Raw genomic sequence first — 18,521 nt, 5'->3', positions numbered from 1 at the left:
CTGAGTCTGGAAACCCTGACAATTCGTTGATCACTTCAACACCTTTGTTAAAAGATAACTGTGACCCAATAATGAGGGGCAATTGTTACTTGTGTGTGTTTAGAGTGGTAGCAGAACAGGCTTGCAAGGAGCGGGACAAGGTGAAGGCAGACCTGGATCTGGCCAATCAGAGGAACCTGCAGCTGATTGGGGAGGTGGATGACCGCAACGCCAATATGGAGTTGCTCAACCAGAAAATGATTAGGTCAGACCTGCCATGAAGCTTTATTCTCATTCTGCACACACAGACCTGAACCATGTCTGTCTACAGCTGAGGATTCATGGTTATCTGGAGCAGAATTGAGTATCTGCTTAGCTATTTGAGATGTTACATTAGTGTCTGAAATTGATATTGTGGCTCATTATTAACTTAATTAAAAACATCAATTTGGCATAATATTATAATAAGTGGATTCTGAAAATTGGTGCAACAGGGAGAGAAAATTGTGAATCATTGAGACACATGGATTTTATTTCCTGGTTGAATTGAACTTCATAAAATTTTAGCTGACACCAAAAATATTTTCTCTCGCTGATGTAGCTAACGTTACCTTCATTATAACAGCAATGGAATTCTGAAATGTGGTGGTATTGATTCTGGAGAGGTAAGTGGCATTGACTGCAGGGTCTTGACAAGCTGGTATTGTGATTGGTAGGGACCTGGAGCAGGATTTCCGTGATAGGTTAACAGCTCTGCGCAGTCAGTCAGAGCAAGACAGTGAGGCTCTGCTGCAGCAGGTGGAGAGAGAACGGAACAATCTGCAAAAGGAGCTGCAACTGCTCAGAGGGCAGGAGGCTGAGTTGCAGGAGGAGCTCAGCAGTGCCACAAAGGTCAGTACACCGCAGTCATCCTCCTTTGCAGTAGCTTATTATTTAAAGATAATGAGCTGAGCAAGGAAGATCTGCATTTTATCATGTAAACTGATGCAAGCAGCCAACATGTAAAGTCTTCAAGATGAAAGTTTCTATAGATTATTCTAGGTTTTTGATTGAGATATCCTCACAAATGTGGAAACAGAATATACATTAATTCAGCCAGCCAGCCAGCCAGCCATCCATCTTTATCTGCTTATCCAGGGTCGGGTACATTAATTACATTAATTAATCTGCCTTAGAAATTCTTAAACACTAAAGACATTGTACTGTACTATTTATTTATTTTTTTTTTAATATTCAAGATTGGTTAGCTGTACAGATTTTTCTAATTTAAACATTTTCCATCCAATCAGTTTGCTAATTCATGTTAAATTTAATTGTTTCTTTTGTTTCTATGGTTACATCTGTACACTGAGCAAAGTTCTATCAGAGTTCAATTCCTTGTTTGCACATAGATACTTTAACAATAAAGCTGATTATGTATTGCCAATTCAATGTATTTGTTTTATAAATAAGGAATTTGTGAAATTTTAACTGCATATCAGTCGAGAAAAAGCACTTCCCTCTCAATACACTTTAGGATGTCAGCAGAGGAGGTCCTTCAGAGGACACCAGTAGACTGAGCAGTCTTTCAAAGAAAGTTGGTAGAAGAGGCTGTCCTTCAGAAGGCACATACATAGTCACATTTCTATTCAATCTGCCAAAAGAATGTGCCCATAGGTGGTCCAGAGGGCTTCTATGAGTGATTGGACCTCAAACTGTGTCACATTGAATCCCCTGAGGTGGATGTTAGTGCCAGGTGTTTGTGTCTTTTTGTGGTGTTGTGTGTTCAGGAGTGCAGACATCTTGAGGATGAGCTGACTGTTGTGAAGCTGAAGCTGACTGATGCAGAGAACTTAGTTAACAAACTTCAGAGCGACCTGGACCAGCTGCTGCATGACAAGGTAACACAACACACAAGTTTGTTAAACCAATATTGTTAAAGTCAGAGCTGTTTTCTGTTAATAATGTACCATATAATCCACCCATTTTATGCATTTAAAAATGTATAGGAAGGTTTGGTTTTTTCTTTTTTTGTTAAATAAATAGAAAAATTGTATAATCTGTTGAATTTAAAGTTCCATTTAAGGGGGAAAAAAAAATAATTTTGCGTGTGCATAAGAAAATATTGTAACGCAATAGTTAATTGGCCCGGTAAGTAGTTGCTCTTATAATGTTGAAGAGCAATTACAAACTTTGTGACTTTTTGGTAGTAAGTATAGTATATGTGTAACTATAGCTATACCGAAACTTTAAAGTAACATGCCCAACACTAATACGGAGACAATGTGCGATTTAAAAAAAAAAAAAAAAAAAGATTTTTTTTTTTTTTTTTTTTTGGTTGCCAGGGAATGTTTCTGTTTGACTATAACCAGTTAGTGCATGTGTGTGCACGTGCACACAGACATACCACCAGTGGTGTAAGGTGACCCATTTGCTTGTAACTGATGAATAATTTAAGACAGCTGCCCCTGTGACTTCATTTCTCTCATGGTCTTTTTGTCTGTGCTATGAAGATTTTTTTTTTCCATATTTATTTATTTATTGGCTGTTTGACAGTAACTTTAAATCAATTTAGTGTATATTTTTGCTTGATTGACAGTTTGGCAGCTTGGACCCGGCTGGTGCTGGTCTGGGTCATGACGAGAGATTCACTGAGATCATCAAAGAGTACGAGCTGCAGTGTAGGGTAAGAGTATGTGTGTAGCCCTCTGTCGATGTAAATTGTGTTATTCATGTAGACCTGTTTTTGTTGATTCTATATCTAAACGAACTGAAACAACACAAACAGACAAATGAGACATGAATGAAGAAAGTTCTGTCTATTTTGTTTGTGCTCCTGAATGCCTTGTGGTGAGCCAAGTGAAAATCAAGGGTAAAACAGGTGAAAAAGTTAATACACATCCACAGGTATCAGTCAGCTGATACCTGTGGATGTGCCTGAACTGTGAGGTGGTCACTGATCCGCGTGTGATGTTTTCACAACCACAAAAATTACTGAGAAACAGCTCTATTGTTATCTTCTCCTTTCTCTTTTTCTTTGTGCCCTTCTTTGGATTTCCCTTCTTCTTTTTCTTCATCTTACTCTGTTTTTTATGTGGATCATTTAGTTTGTTGCATGGGCTGAGGTTTGATGCATTATCCTGTGTTAAAGAATTGAAACCATGATCATCTGGCATCAAATCCTCCAAGCATGCTAAATTCATTGACGTATTTCTTTTATTGTGATGTCTTGTTATGGTGGACTGACCTACACAGCGGCAATGTCTCAGCAGGTGAACTAAGTGAGTGTGAAGATGGTTTGTCGCTGAAGAAAAATTTCTGACTGCTACAGATGTTTTAGTTTTTTTTTTGTTTGTGTTGTGATAATGAGTTTCCTGCTCTGAGGAGTCAGTGGCAATGGAGTATGTTGCTCCACTGTGTCTGTAAATGCTGAAGACTTGTTTGTGTTGTTTTCAGGAACTGCAGGACAAAAATGATGAGCTGAGCACAGAGTTGGAGCTTCTGAAAGGTCAGAGGGGGGACAGAAAGACCAAGAGAGCTGCAGCAGAATCCACTGCTCTGAGCTGTACCGAACAACGCACTGACAGTGCAGAATCTGATTCTGGTAAGCGTATATTGCACCCCCTCAATGATGGCACTGCAACTAACTATTATCTGCTGACTGTTTTCTTTCTTTATTTGATTGCTTCAAAATTCTTTTGCTTTTTTTTTTTTTAAATCCCCTGTGGTGGGTTGTTTAAACCCAAATATTCCCTTTTAAGATAAGAAAAAGAAGAGCAGCATATCATCACATCTGAGAAACATGAAATAGAAAATGTTTGATTTTTATCGTTGTGACTCCATTGGAGAGTAAACTCTGGCATCGTGACTATCCTGGATCTGGCAGCAACAATATTTCTTTGGTCAATCCAATCCAAGTTCTCATGGAAATTATTCTGTTGACTGTTGGGCCAAAACCATGAGAACTGTCACTAGTTTCTGACAGAAGTTCGAGCCGGTTTAATAACTAGTGCAGAGCAAGTTTTATTTGGGAACAGATACTGCAACCCAGTACCTGCAGAGCAGGTCTAATCTGTTCAACTAGACATGGACACACCCACCCCACACACACACACACACACACATACACACACACATACTTCCTTTCTTCAGGTGTCACTTTGTGAGTCGGCAGGTTTCTTTCTGTTGTGTTGTGGTTTATTCTCATCATGTCCCACAGTGAGTCTCTGCTTGTTAGTGCTATTTGTCTCTGTGACCTGCTGCTTCATTCTGCTCATAGTTTTTGTTTGTTATGTTGTCCAGGCGATTTGGACATGAAGTGCAACTCATCTCCTCGGGTGAAGAAGAAACTGCTGCCAGCTGATAAAACCAGTGAGAGAGACCGCAGAAACAAACACAAGCATTGGACAGATGCTGCTTTAAATCCTAATGGAGCATTTATTTTGTGAATGTGTGTTTTGTATATGTTTGTATGTGTCTAGCTCTGTGTTCCCTGGATAGTGTTTCTGGTCCTGCTGTCAGTATCCAGACTGAATTGGCTCTGGAGCAGCTTAAGCAAATACACAACCAGGACCTGCAGCAACTGCACATCCAGCTTGAGACGCAGGTATGCTATCATTATTATTCATTAAAGTCTTGAAGTCACTGACTATTCATATGAAGCTCCATCTCAAATAATAGGGGCCAAGTGCAATATAGACCAGTTAAGAGAACAGTGACATTAAAAAAAAAAAAAAAAAACGACAACTTTCAGCACCTTCAAGACTCATTAGACATTCATTCATTCATCTTCCACTGCTTATCTGTTTCCGGGTCTCTTGGATGCCGGAGCCAATCCCAGCTCACACTGGGCGAGGGCAGGGGTACACCCTGGACAGGTCTTCAGTCCATCAAAGAGCCAACAGACAGAGAGCAACCACCCACATCCAGACCTACGGACAATTTAGATAATTCACCTACAAGCTAGAACAGAGACCACAGATCCAAGTCTCATCAAACTGGAAAGGAAGAAAACATTGTTTTCTTTTCTTGTTACGTATTGTTTGGCCTTTTCTGTATGACTGTAATGGGAAAAAAAAGTGAAAATTTGGGAAAAAAAAACAAACCCTTTCTTCCTCAGGTGAACTACTACGAGCGCAGCCTGGAACGAATGAGACAGAGCATGGAGGTGGAGCGTAAAGACATCGCTCAAGCCTTCAAGGTGAAAACTAAATGACTTCAATTTTGCTGTGAAACTGCATGACTATGGAAGCTTTTTTTAGTTTTTAATGTTTGCTGGCTTGTGCTTTGATTTGTCTGTCTGTCAGTTGGAGATCAGTGAACTAGAAGAGCAGAAGGCTCAGGCAGAGCAGCAGGTGAAGCAGCTGAAGGAAGCTCTGGACAAACTACATACTGAGATCCAACATGGAGGAAGAGGTGGACAAGGGTGGAGCAACGAGCAAGAGCGCAGGTGAAGAAGATGAAACAGCACAGTGAAAATCATAGGTTTCAATTTTCTCAAAATATAAGAATCTTTTTGTGAAGGTTTCAGTGGTACATAAAGTTGTCTTTTCCAGGATGCAGTGGGAACAGGCAGAGCTGGAGCAGAACTTTGCTAGAGAGATCAGCAACCTGGTCCAGAGACTGAGTGCTGAGAAGGAACAGCTGCAGGCTGAAATGAAGCTGAAGATGGACCAAGAAGTGATGCTGGTCAGGTGAGTGATGTGGGTCTGATCATTAGGCAGGACCACAGTCTAATGTCTATCATGCACAGGTGTGAATTCTCAATCAGGAACATTTTGTACTCTCTAGCCAACATAAATATCTCTCTAACTTTGAGACTAATTTTCCTGCTTTTCAAGATCCGGGCAGTGCTGACTATTGAATCGGATTCATGTTTTAGTTACGGTACTTTCTTTGACTTGACCTTCCTTTTCTATCTGAAACCGAGATCCCAGCATACATTGATATTTATGATAATCAAACTGGAGCGGGTTGATATGTGATGAGACATGTGAATGTAATGTTGAGCATCATGTAAATGGCTCCTTGACACATTTTGTGAACACTGAGCAGGGAGGAGTCTGAGCAGCGACTTGGTCAGATGAAGCTGCTGTATGCTGAAGATCAGCGCAACTTCCTCCATCAGCTTCATCATGAGCACCAACAGCTACAGGAGCAGAGAGGTTTCTGGGAAAACCAACTCATACTTTTGGAGCAGGAAAAGCTGCAATGTGAAGAGAGAGCCAGGGAGGATCAGGCCAGGATTTGTAGTCAGTTCACCTCAGAGAAGAAGAGGGTGGAGGAGCAGCATGAGACGGCAGTCTTTCAGCTAAAGGAGCAGGTCTCAAGAATAAAGGAGATCATACAGAGCTACAAGCTGCAGATCAACCAATCAGAGATCAGTTTAGAGGAGCTCATGGATAAATGTAGTCAGGGTGGGGAAGAACTTACAACATCTCTAGAGCGGTGCACTGACCTGGAAGCCAGGCTCGAGGAGGCCTGCATGCAACTGGTGGAGAGTGTTACCTTCATTGAGTCTCATGAGGCTTTGAGCAAAGACCTCTCCTCAGAAAAGAGTTCAGTGGAGGAGGAGCTGCAGGTGGTGAAGGCCAGAGAGAAGCAGCTTAAGACTCAGGTGAACCAGCTGATGGAACAACTGGGAAACCTCCAAGCCACATCAGACAGTATCATACAGGATCGGGAATTGGTGGCGGACAACTGCAGCTGCCTCTCCAATGCCTTCACCCAGCAGCAGGCCCTAAGGGCTGAGATAGAAAAGGAGGCCCTGAGGACCAGGGCTGAAAGTGTCTCTAAACTGGCTGCTGAACTGGAGTCATTAAAGACAGACCGAGCCAGACTGATCCAAGACCTGAAGGACCAAGCAATGGCAGTGGACAACCTGCAGCTGGAGCTGGATGGAGCCTTAGAGGAGTTAAAAAAGAGGAGTAGCACTGAGGATAGTCTGCAGGAGGCTTTGAAGCAGGAGCAGATAAGGACATTGCAGCTCAACTCTAGTCTGGAGGAAGAGAAAGAAGAGGTCTGTCGTCTAAGCCAGGAGAATATCAGCTACCTCCGGTTGGCTGACCAGCTATCCACGCAGATTGTAGAGATGGAGGAGGAGAGCTCTACTCTGAGAGACCGTCTTAGAGATCTCAACTCTCAGTTCAATGAAACTGCAGACCTGGTCCTGGAACTCAGGAGGCAGCTCAACTCTAAAACCAATGAGGTAGACCAGCTGAGGGCTGAGGTAGCAGACAGTGCTGAATTTTTCCATCAAGCAAAGTCTTCCTTAGAGAGGCAGTGCCAAGATGTTCAGCTGGAGGCCAAAGAGAGGGACCTGGACTGGGCCAGGGAGCAGGTGAACCAGCTGCAGCAGGCCCTGCAGGACTCACAGGACCAGCTGAGAAAGGCAGAAGAGAATTTGGAACAGGAGAAGAGAAGGATGACGCAGCAGCTGATGGATCTAGAGAAACTAGTCCTTGCTCTGGAGGAAGTGATGGACCCAGCCAGTTCACACAGGTTTGTGGAGTATGAGTCTGACTCAGAGATCCAAAACCTGGTGAAGTCGAGAACTAACCTCCATCTGCTGCTCGGCTTAAAGCATTGAGTAGGTTTAAGACTAATCGCATCCATATTGAAACTGAAGCTCAGAATGAAGGGAAGCTGAATGAAATGCTGAATACTTAATCACCCCCAATGCACTGCTACAGGTTAGCTCTACAGTCTGATTGTCTTGAATGCTTTAACTCTTCACCTCATCTCTAACCAAATGATGAACATCTAAACGCATGGAATTCTGCTCGCTCTGAATAACTCATGATTCTGTGTTGTCATCACCATCAACTGTCTGTGGTTTTCTGTTCATCTGAAGCTCAAAGTACAAAAAAAACTCATTCTGCTCTGATGAGTTCTATAAAGATGAAAGGTAATTTTTAATGTAAGGCCTGGTCTTATTCAAAGAAACTGGAGAATGTGACACCTAACAACTAGAAAACACTGAAGATATATTGTTATGGATTCTAAACTTTCCTGACACCATTAATGGACTTAGACGAGGCTGTATATCTGACAGTAGATTGTTGTAGTTGAAATAAATATCCAGACAAAAATGTTCAAGATGTTTTGAATGCATCTTAAAAACATTTCCATATCATAATTGTTCCACCATAGAGCAAAGACTTTAAAATGTCCAACTCACTTCAGATGGTTATTTTTCTTACTCTTACTCATTCATTCTATTATTTTTTTTTTTTTAAGATAGTTTTAATATATAACAACTGTATCAATTAATGCATATTAATCAATGCATATCTTAAAGTAAATATGAAGACTGAGACAATTATATAATTACTGCAATCTGCTAGATAGAGAAGGCTTTGCCCAATAATCAGGAGCCCTATGTTGGTGTTGTGTAGGTGTGTTATTAGATTGCTAAGATTCAAACAGTGGTCAATGGTTTAGTTTAAGGAGGTATTAATCAGGATCACCTGGCAAGATGGATACATAAATCTGAGTGTCACTTGAAAAATGAAATGCACACTGAAATTAAACTGTAAAAACAAACACAGGGCGAGGATTATTAAATGAAGTAACATCTTAATTTCACGCATGAAATCAGATTTTCAAGTTCATATTTCTGTAATATTTAGCATAGTGATTTTCCTCCACAATCATAAGAAAGTTTGCTGAATGTGCTCAGGTGTGTTTGAGCAATAGCTTGTTTTTCAGCTTATGTTGTTGGCTGTAGGACTCAGTTGGAGGAGGTTCGATCAGAGAAAGGAGCTCTTCAGGAGCGACTCAGCATCCTGCAGCAAGAAATCCAGAACCTGGAGGATGATATTGCCAAGAAAAGGTGAGAAAACACTGTTCTAAGAATCTTAGGCATGGAGCACACAAACATTTTGCCTTAGTCTGGCTGTCCTGGAGGACACCTGTCTTCACTGAGCTTGACATCAGCCAATTTGCATTACCTGAATCATTTAAATTATCTTGTACTGTTTTAAATTAGAAAGGGAAAGTCATGGTCATTATCAGAAATCACAGGTTTAGTTTTAGTCCCAGTTATTGTCACACAAATATCTCTTCAGGTAGTTCTGAGCTGCTTGTTCTAAACAAACCAATCACCACAAAAGAGTATTCAATTTTGAAAAATACAAAACAGTTGAAAATACAAAACCAGGAGATAATTGAACTGCTATGAACTGCTACCAAAATCCCTAAAATGAAACGCACGTTACATTACACACATTTTTTTTTTTTTTTTTTTAGGAATAATTTCAACCTCTTTCTTTCTCTCCTGTTAGGAGGAAACTGGAGGGGATGGAGAGAGAACACGAGAGGAGCAGAGAAGAAGAAGAGAGGCTGCACAAAGAGGTGAGGACATGTATGTCTTGATTTGAGAGTAATTTAGCGACAAACTTGGTTCTTCTCAGCTCCAGGCTGTGACATGTAATCTCTGGACATGAACTAAGCTGCAGTGCTTCTTTTGCAGAATTCCAAATATCGAGAGGAGGTGCTAGATCTGAGCAGCAGAAATCTGCAGTTGAGCAATGACAATGCCGAGCTCAGTGCCCATCTCCATGGAGAGCGGGAATCAGTCAGTATGCTACAGGAGCGCCTGGCGGCAATGTCCAAGGAGCTGCAAGAGGGAGATGATGCGGTATGTTTTATAGTTTAGCCATTTTTTCTCTGTTCAAAGAGATTTTCAATGTTTGAGCCTTGGCTCAAAATGTTTCTAAACCAAACTCTATCTGAAAGTGGATCTAGACTCTGGGTCTGAATAGGGAAGTCAGTGCTGAATACCTTCATTTTATCTAATGACTGTCAGAGGGTGACTACACTGGCTGCAAGTTAAACTCAAATTGAATTGAAGTAAAAATGTTCCTACTTCCCCCTTGTTTTATCAGCTCAGCAAATGTTTTCCGAATGAGTTTATGGTCTCAGTCTCTAGTTTCAAGTCTTCAGTACAACATGTTGTTTATGTTTTTAGATGAAGGTCCCATTTAGAGAAAAAGAGACCATAACACGGGATAGGTTAGGGGGTGTAGCTACTGTGAAACTGACAGGCTGTACAACATAATCAGGATGCACAACAGAGCAGGTCAGACCAAGCCCTCACTCCCCCTCAGTTCTTCAAAATATGGTTTCTTCTGGTTTCCAAAAACAAGATGGCTCATGGACCAATTTCAAAATGGAAGCTTCAGTTCACGAACAGCAGCTCACAAACCAAAGGGTAACATCACAATAGGTTAACACTTCACTGTTCAGAGAGACAGTGAATTAATGTGACATCACAGACCAAAACTTTGTCTTGGAATTAATGGTGCATGATCAAAGTGTTAACAGTGTGAGATCCTACTTGGTCATATGCTGACAAACCTGCAAATTATATATTTTTTTCCCCCGTTTTCATGCATGTCACAAAAATGTTAACATTTTTCAGAGCTGTTGATTTGCATGTTGGGAGAAGAAAAACAAAGTTAAAAAAAAAGAAACCCTTTTGTCCTACCAACATTTTAACTCATTACTAACTATCAGACAGATGGACAGGAAACCAATTCACAGTGACTTTAAAATACGGATGTATGAGATGGCGTAATAACAGCTGAGCACTATCCTGATCAGTTGACCTTCTCCTCCAGATACGACAGCTGCAGGATACAGTGATGCAACAAGAGAAAGAGAAGCTGCAGCAGCAGGCAGTATGGACACAGGAGAGACAAGTGCTGGAGAGGCAGCTTAGCTCCTGCAAAGACAAGGTATGCCTCAGCCTTAGATTATACACGGCGTCATGTGACGAACCCTATCATACTTTAAAAAGTGAGCTATATCAGGGGGCACACGTGGCTCTGATGAAAAGACAGGACATGTCTGTTGGTCCATGAGGATGGCTGAAGACCTCACAGCTTCATCCACACACAGTGGCTTGTGGCTTTAGAAAGTCTCAGACCCCTTTCACTGTAGGATTCTCATTCCTTAGCTGAGTCACCTGTCGGAGGTGGAAACGGAGCTCAAAAGTGTGATTCTAAGGCAGAAGTGGCTGGAGGAAGACAAGGCCAAACTGTTGAGAGAGGCAGATGACCGCAACAACAAGGTTACAATTCAAATAAAAAAAAACTATGCAAAAGGAATAAAAACAAAAATAAAAACCTTGGAATCAAGAACTCTTACAACGATCTTTTCTTCTTCAGGTGGAGAAGCTGCAGCAGTCTGTTCTCTCTCTGGAGTTGGAAGCTGAGCTGCTTCGCTCTCAGCTCAACACCAGCAATCAGCACAAACTTGGCCACAGTCAGGAAGTAACTGAGTTGCAGAAGAAGCTGCAGGACACTCACAACACGGTCAGGACAGAAACTGATCCCAGGACACATCCAAAGACAGATATTGCTTTATTTACTTGTCCTCCACCGGTTCACAGGAAATGCATTTATTCCTCATTAAATCACGGTTGAGATACACTAACCACAGGGTGTACTGTTACTGGGATACTTGTTGGGGAGAAACAGTTGAGTTTTTTCATTCATTCAAACATGCTTGTGGTCCAGTCCAGACCTGGACCTCCTAAACTCTCCTGTGCTGTGGTGGTTGTCAGGTGAAGGAGTTTGAGACCAAAATCAGGAAGCTGATGAAGGAGAAGGAAGATCTGTGTCAAGCCATGGAGGAACAGGAGGAGAAGGCTGCTATCACCCTGCAGGAGGAGACCCAGAGACTGAGGATCCAGAACCAGGATCTCCAATGCAAGGTACCAGGCACCTCGCCAGGTGGTTCAGTCTATCTGAACCATGGTGATCCTCATCTCACCTGTGAATTTAACGGCTGTTTCCAGCTGTCAGAGTTACAGATCCAAGGTCTGGAGGTCCAGAAACTGACACAAGAGCAGCTTAACCTGAAGACCAAACTGAGTGAGCTGGAGAAGTCTCAGACACAGGCAAAGAACCGGGTCAGAGCATCACCTCTAAACAGTGAAGGTAAAGAATCCCGTCAGAGTACCACCACAGTAAACCTCTGTCATGGTCTCTGCAGGCAATGCGGACAGACACCGCTTTCAGCGTGGTACAGATGCAGCATTTTCGGCAGCTGCAGGAGAGGCAAGAGCAGGAGGGTGATGGACTCAGAGAACGGATGGACCATCTGCAGTCCCGGCTGCTGGAGGAGCAAAGGAGGAGTCAGCAGCTGGAGGAGACACTGACCCAGCAAGCCCAGCAGAGCAACTCTCAGATGAGCGTCAAACAGGTAAATGCTAATGTTGCAGCTATAGCACCAGGCTAAAGCTGTGAGGCTGAAAGAGCCAGGACTGTGCTCTACCAGCCAGGTTAGCCAATTGATGCTATCATGTTACTGTTATCGGAATGGACGACGGTCGGTATCATCAGTTTATCCTCTGTATGGACATGTCAGACTCAGCTGGACCTGATCATATGTGAAATGTATCTGAAGCCCCGGAACTGTATATGCACTGCTGCCTTGTGATTGGTTGATTAGATAACATTAATAAGAAAGTGTATGCAGGTGTTCCAGAAAAATGCTCAGTGAACAGATAAAAACATAAAATGTCTAAGCAAGAAACATGGTTGAAAAAAGAAAGGCAGGGAGGAAACAGAGTTGGATTACAGAGCAGCTTCACCTGTTCAGGGGCCACAGGGTCGTAGGTTCAGATGGGTTCACGATCCGCTTAAGGTGTGTCTGTGTCTCAGGATCAATATGATAAGGCCATGGCCTCGTTACATCTGAGGATGGAGGACCTAGAGATCAAACTGAAGGGGGTCCAGTTGGCTCTGCAGGAAAAAGTCCAGCAGCTTAAAGAACAGGTGAGTCTTCAGATTCTCATTTCAGTGTGAAATTCAAGTGTGGTCAGACACTGCTGCTGGGTCTATTAGAGTTGCTGGTTCAATTTAACAAAGAGTAAAATGTTTGACTCAAGGACATAGAACAGGACACACGACAAATTAAAAAAAAAAAAAACTGACTTATTGTTCTAAAAAAGATTTGAAGCTCAATGATCAGGATTTTAAAAAAACTTTCATTCAGTCTGAAAGGAATGGATTTAAGTTAAAACACTCCTGCCACAGCAATGTTAAGAGAAAAGATAAGAATAAACTGTGATTATAGAACAAGCTAAAAATTGTCTTAATTTTCTGGGTAAACACATTTAGATATTAAATTTCAATTTACAAGAAAAATTGCATCATTTCACCTTGGATAAATAATAGGTAGATGAATAATTTAAGTGATATTTGAGGCACAAGAAGCTCATTGTTTCTGAACAAAAATGATTTGCCTATTTGTAAATAATATAGCCCTAACCCCAGTAACATTGTAAATATCTATTGTCTGTGTGTGATTATCAGACCGTCCACACTCTTTTGTCTGTCTCATTTACAGCTGGTGAAGAACAACAAGTCAAACAAGCTGCTGAAAGATCTGTATGTGGAGAACTCTCAGCTGATGAAAGCTCTTCAGGTCACTGAGCAGCGGCAGAAGAACGCAGAGAAGAGGAATTACTTGTTGGAGGACAAGGTCAAAGCTCTAAACAAGCTGCTGAGAGAAATTGTCCCTGCGTCCTTACCACGCAGTTGCTGAATGTTAGTGTGCAGACATATTTGCATCTGAACTTGTTTTTTTTTTTTTTTGTTTTTTTTTAAATGAACCACCACACACACACCTGTATGTTACACAGTTTGGCACTACTCTGAAGTATTTCAGCCATGAGGGTATTATGTTACTTTGTGTATTTTTACGAGACACTTGTTTTTATTTATTTATTTTTTTTTTTTTTAATGGAGTCAGGGATTGTACAACGACGTTTGAGTGTCTGCAGGCAGCTGCTGTCCTGTTCACATGACATGGTTACATTCTCAAGTCTGTTTTCCCCTTGGAGTGAGACCTCCTGTACAGGACACCAAACCAAACTCACCCATGCAGTGTCGCCTTGTTGTAATGATGGCACCTGACAACCACATTAAATTATGCTTTTATCTCTGAGTCCGCTGTTTGCTGTTGTGACCTTTGTTTACTTCACTGACGCAGCATTTGGAAAAAACGTTTTATTTTTCCCATCAGAAAAATACTCAAACATGTTGAGAACATGAACATTTGTCTGTTTACTTCAAAATATGTGACGTTGAAATAAAGGAGGGAGGGTGAGGGTTTAGCGCTGTTGTCTCAGCTCTTGGCTGTCACTGTCTCAGGACATGACATGTTCCAGGACACCCTGACGGATCAGCTGTTCACATTTCCAGCGTGGTAGGAAGTGCTGGGGACAGAGAGAGGGACAGTGTCATGAGGACCTGCAGACAGAGGCTTCAGGTGAGTACGCCATGCCTATGCTGTATAGTACAGGCATTATACAATAGGAAGTGTTTGCCTTTCTTCCTACAGCCACACAGAGGGTGATGTTCAGTAACAGTACCAGGCTGGACAACAGTTACGGTTACACCATTATGGTATTTTCTCTGCTAGGTAAGCTGTTGAAGCACCGTACTTGTATAATCTAAGGCAGAAAACCATGTGTCAGCACAGAGCTTGTTGGTCAAACTAAGCTGCTGTGGTTTGACCAGACATGGTGGCACCCTCAGCACATTGAGGACATACTTCATGATTGAAATTACAACAGAAATGCAGGACAAATTGTTGCTGATCCTGTGTTATACAGAACAGAGGGCCCCTGAGCGTGACCCAGGCTGATGCACAAATGTCCCTGCTAAGGATTAACCCCAGCAAAGCTGCTGGACCTGAAAACATCTTTCACGTCTTCCAGCTGTCAGAGGTCTTACCGGACGTTGTCAACATCCCCTTCTCTCAGGCAGCCATTCCAACCTGCATGAAAACATCCATGACCATGCCAATCTCCAAAAGCTCCACAGTGTCAGGCCTGAACGACTATCGGCCTGTGGCCCTCAACCTGATTGCCACAAAGTGCTTCTACAGAGTAATTAAATCAAATGTATTTCTCTAGCGCCGCATCATAAAGTTACATCAAGGCACCTTACACATAGAACATGGAGTTGTTAAAGTGACCCAAAAGATCCCTCCAAGAGAAATCCCTTGGTGACAGTGACAAGGTAGCACTTCCTTTCAGAGGCAGAAACCTCACTTCCTGTCTGGGTATAAAGGCTCACCAGTGCCTCTACTTTTTATGGTGACCGAGGCATGCAGGACACTGGCTCAGGGCTGTTTCATTCTGTGGATGTGTGGTGGAGAGTGTCCTCTTATCCTGCAGCTGCACTGTGGCAGAGAGGAAGGCACTGCACTGTGAAGGCTGGGCAAAGGAATTTTGGGTGCAGCCTCCCCTGTGTGGTGGAAATCTGTAACACCAGATGCAGAAAGAGGACCACCTGCATCATGAAGGACTCCACTCATCCTGCGCATTCACTTTTTGCCCCTCTTCCTTTGGGTAGAAGGTGGAGAAGCATCCGGAGCAGGACCACCAGTCTAAGGAAAAGCTTCTGTGAGACTGTTGAAATCTGGTCGTGTTCCTTAGTTTGCTTCCCAATTGTGGGTGGACAACATGCACAATAACAAAACAAACTGGACTTATTTATGTATTGCCCAATATATAAACCTCTACCTCATTCGACACTGTATTTTTGCACATTATTTCTCTGCTGCTGTACACTTCACAGGTTGTACTGTGACGTACTGTGTTTTTGTTTAGTTATTGTGTTTACCTTAGTAATATCTTCTTTTTCTCGCTGTGTTTAGTCTAGTAATATTATCTTCTTTTCAGTTTTTCTCTAATTTATCTTGTTAGACATTATTTTATGCTGACTGGAATGAAAGTAAAAACCCCTCGAATCCTTGAACCAGCAGGGTTTGCTTTGCTGTTGAGCAAATAAGACAAAATGTTTTTCCCTTCCTTCAATCACATGATGTGGTACAAAGCCCAGACTATCGCAGTGCTATCCTGGTAGGTCTTTCTTTGTGCTCAGTCAAACAATCACCGATGGTCCAGGATGTGGCAGCCCATCTGCTCTTCATGTCACTCTGCTACTCATTGACCTACACTGGCTACTCGTGGTCGCCTAAATCACACTGCCTGAGTCATTATTGTTCCTTTGTGGTCCTTCTGGTCCACCGTGAATGTGGTCTGTTTTCCCCATCCCTGATGATGAACCAACTTCAATCAGAACAGGGGCAACCATCTGCTCTGAAGAAAGCAGAAAACATGTCCAACTGCACTCCCTTTGAATTAAAGCATCTCTTACATGAGTAACCGGACCATCAGACTGTAGTGGGCTGGGGTTAGGGTTAGTCAATCCATGTAAACTTGGTAAAGCCTGGTTTGGCCTTACTGTGTTATTGGAATTATTTTAGTCTTTGAGCTCAGTTTTCCAAAGGCTGAAGGTTATCACCTGACTGTTCTTCTTCAGCAGGATCACTGTTCCATCGTCGATTTCAAACTCTCCGTGGTCCTTTAAACACCTCACCTGGAGAGCACAGAGACACTTCATGTCAACATTTTGAGGTTGGACTATAGCTGGAAGGGGTCAAAGGTCAAACTGTGTCCCACCTCAATGTAGAGACTCTTTGGAGGCTTCATGTCCTGAGTGATATCTAGACCTTCCCCTCCACCCAGAGAGCGCATGAAGATGGCCAGAGACTTTTTATACTGACTGAACCACTGCAACTGTGACAACACACCACCCACAATTCAATCATCAATTGATCAGCACAGATAAAAGCAATATTTCTCAAAGTTTCAGTCACTTCCACATTAAAGCTGTGGGTGATGCTCAGAGCAGGGGAAAGACAGCTCCTACATGTCCCATCTGTAACTGTAAGGCACGTTTCCTGTTTCCACATGCCGGAATAGTGTGACCCTGTTCAGTCTCCATGAGGCAGCTATACCACAGACATGTACTGTTCATGAAAAGCAGGTGCAGAGCCTTTTCTCACTCACCTCCTCTGCACACATTTGGAATCGAACATTGGCGGGCAGCACGCTGCCATACTCCCAGCGCAGAGCTCTGATCCTCAGCAGCCGGTCATATCTGAAACAGACAACGTCTGAGAGGATCCACAACTAAAGGTTTATATATCTGTATGTGTGTAAAGACGTTTTTGCCAGGTTGCAAATGTTTGTGTATTGGTGTGTGAATGTTAAATGTATAAGATTTGTTGAGGCAAATGATTAACAGGGAGGATGATCAATCAATACTTTAAAAAATTGGTAATTACTTTTCAGTTAATAGAGTAAAGCTCAGATGCTGGTTACATGTTGACCTAATGGGGGCTTTAACAGGTGAGAGGATCATTTAGGCTACTACAGTTCACATAAACATAGCTGTTGACATATTTCTGTCTGGACTGAAGTGATGACACATGATGACCAGATGTGACAGTGTGTCGTGTGGTTACAGGTAGGCAGTGAGGCAGCGCTGGTTCCTCAGCAGGCAGCAGTGACGCAGTTTGATGGAGGGAATCAGATCAGTCCGACCCTCAGATTTTGCCTCATTTCTGAAACACAGAGAAACCAAGTGGGACAGAATGATTATCATCACCAGTCACTGTGACCCAGAACCAAGAGGAGTGACAGTGCCTGGTCTCTCTTCCCTGCTTCCTACTCTGTTCCCATACAGGATCGAGCCTTCTTCTTTTTTTTTTATTTTATTTTAAAGTGTGTCTTTTGGGGCAGCATGGTGATGTAGAGGTTAGCACTGTTGCCTCACAATTAATTGATGAAGTCAATTAAGTTGTGGGAAAAGAATAACTGATTATGAAAACAGCAAAAAAGCATTTTTATTGACAGGCCAATTGACAAATCAACAGTTTCGGCTCAGAACCTGATATAACTGTGTAATCTTTATACTATATTACATATTATATTATTTTTGGAAATTTAATCTGATCTGAAATGAGAGCGTAAAGTGTTTCTCACACGTCGTTCTGGTTCTGTTCATACAGAGCTTCCATCTCCTGCAGGACCTGTCGCAGTCCATCCTCCTGCAACACACACATCATCACATCAAGCCAACAACAAGGTCAAAGGTCAGTGGGAGCACGGTCAGCTGGCCCCAGTGTGTCAACAATACTGACTTTAAAAAACTGTTCAAGTTCACAGCAGGACTCATCCATCTATACGCTTCTTTTGATGGTTTCATTTTAATATGTTAGAAGTAATCAACAACAAAAAAAAACAGTTTTTTACTGTATCGGTCATTGGAATGAAGTCAGTGAGACTTTTAGCCCAAGAGTGAGACTGCAGTCAGTCTCACTCTTGGGCTATAAGGGTCAGTTTCTGGATCCTTTTCAACGCCCGTTGTTACTTCATGCAGGTGTCTTCTCCGTCTCAAACTGTCCCATGTTTAAGTGGAGTGTCTTTCCTAGAGAGTCGGGAGCTCACTCACGTTGAAAGTGGGCAGCTGTCCGTCATTCATCCGATGAAGCTCCCTGATTAACTCCAGGGCTTTTTCACAAAACATCCTGATGCGGAGCACAGGAGAAGAGATTCAATGTTTGCTCCGCCAGAAAGAAGCCCAGAGTCTGACGAAGCAGAAAATCCAAACCTATTTCGCGGCAAAAAAGGAGGTCGGTGTTATGATCACGTGACGGGCTGAGGTCATGCTCCGGAAGCCGCGTTGGGACAA

General features: G+C 42.4%; 2 protein-coding genes across 5 annotated transcripts in view; one reads left to right on the top strand and one right to left on the bottom strand.

Annotated features, from left to right (window-relative positions):
• ninl (ninein-like) overlaps positions 1 to 13,917 on the top strand; it is a 29,591-nt gene extending 15,674 nt beyond the window's left edge. For 3 of the 4 annotated variants that reach the window (XM_029520767.1, XM_029520768.1, XM_029520769.1), the window contains exons 10-30: positions 104 to 244; positions 696 to 870; positions 1,749 to 1,859; positions 2,558 to 2,644; positions 3,415 to 3,562; positions 4,261 to 4,329; positions 4,440 to 4,564; positions 5,078 to 5,158; positions 5,265 to 5,407; positions 5,514 to 5,651; positions 6,013 to 7,458; positions 8,687 to 8,791; positions 9,243 to 9,312; positions 9,431 to 9,598; positions 10,581 to 10,697; positions 10,919 to 11,032; positions 11,130 to 11,276; positions 11,528 to 11,875; positions 11,959 to 12,168; positions 12,630 to 12,743; positions 13,318 to 13,917. In XM_029520767.1, the coding sequence (XP_029376627.1) occupies positions 104 to 244; positions 696 to 870; positions 1,749 to 1,859; positions 2,558 to 2,644; positions 3,415 to 3,562; positions 4,261 to 4,329; positions 4,440 to 4,564; positions 5,078 to 5,158; positions 5,265 to 5,407; positions 5,514 to 5,651; positions 6,013 to 7,458; positions 8,687 to 8,791; positions 9,243 to 9,312; positions 9,431 to 9,598; positions 10,581 to 10,697; positions 10,919 to 11,032; positions 11,130 to 11,276; positions 11,528 to 11,875; positions 11,959 to 12,168; positions 12,630 to 12,743; positions 13,318 to 13,515 (4,255 nt within the window). In that variant the 3' untranslated portion in view covers positions 13,516 to 13,917. The remainder of the gene's footprint in view (positions 1 to 103; positions 245 to 695; positions 871 to 1,748; positions 1,860 to 2,557; positions 2,645 to 3,414; positions 3,563 to 4,260; positions 4,330 to 4,439; positions 4,565 to 5,077; positions 5,159 to 5,264; positions 5,408 to 5,513; positions 5,652 to 6,012; positions 7,459 to 8,686; positions 8,792 to 9,242; positions 9,313 to 9,430; positions 9,599 to 10,580; positions 10,698 to 10,918; positions 11,033 to 11,129; positions 11,277 to 11,527; positions 11,876 to 11,958; positions 12,169 to 12,629; positions 12,744 to 13,317) is intronic. The other variant, XM_029520770.1, reaches the window with a different exon arrangement.
• On the bottom strand, positions 13,665 to 18,438 carry gins1 (GINS complex subunit 1 (Psf1 homolog)). Its single transcript, XM_029520771.1, has 7 exons — positions 18,282 to 18,438; positions 17,813 to 17,877; positions 17,293 to 17,391; positions 16,835 to 16,925; positions 16,445 to 16,561; positions 16,287 to 16,361; positions 13,665 to 14,188 (listed from the first exon to the last, which is right to left on the bottom strand). Exons 1-7 carry the CDS (start codon positions 18,354 to 18,356, stop codon positions 14,120 to 14,122), a joined length of 591 nt encoding a protein of 196 aa, XP_029376631.1. The 5' UTR covers positions 18,357 to 18,438; the 3' UTR covers positions 13,665 to 14,119.
• Positions 18,439 to 18,521: the final 83 nt, after the last annotated feature.

This window comes from Echeneis naucrates, chromosome 15, assembly GCF_900963305.1.
Source record: "Echeneis naucrates chromosome 15, fEcheNa1.1, whole genome shotgun sequence".
Classification (NCBI taxonomy): Eukaryota; Metazoa; Chordata; class Actinopteri; order Carangiformes; family Echeneidae; genus Echeneis; species Echeneis naucrates.
The sequence above is the reverse complement of the archived record's forward strand: the minus strand, read 5'-3'. Positions and strand labels throughout refer to the sequence as shown.

Bases quoted from the DNA above. Each gene is read 5' to 3' on its own strand.
- gins1 (XM_029520771.1), bottom strand. From the start codon at position 18,356: ATGTTTTGTGAAAAAGCCCTGGAGTTAATCAGGGAGCTTCATCGGATG. The intron at 16,562-16,834 runs GTGAGTGAGAAA...GTGTTGTCACAG, and splicing joins TCCAAATGTGTGCAGAGGAG to TTGCAGTGGTTCAGTCAGTA. The intron at 16,362-16,444 runs GTGGGACACAGT...TGTGCTCTCCAG, and splicing joins CAAAGAGTCTCTACATTGAG to GTGAGGTGTTTAAAGGACCA.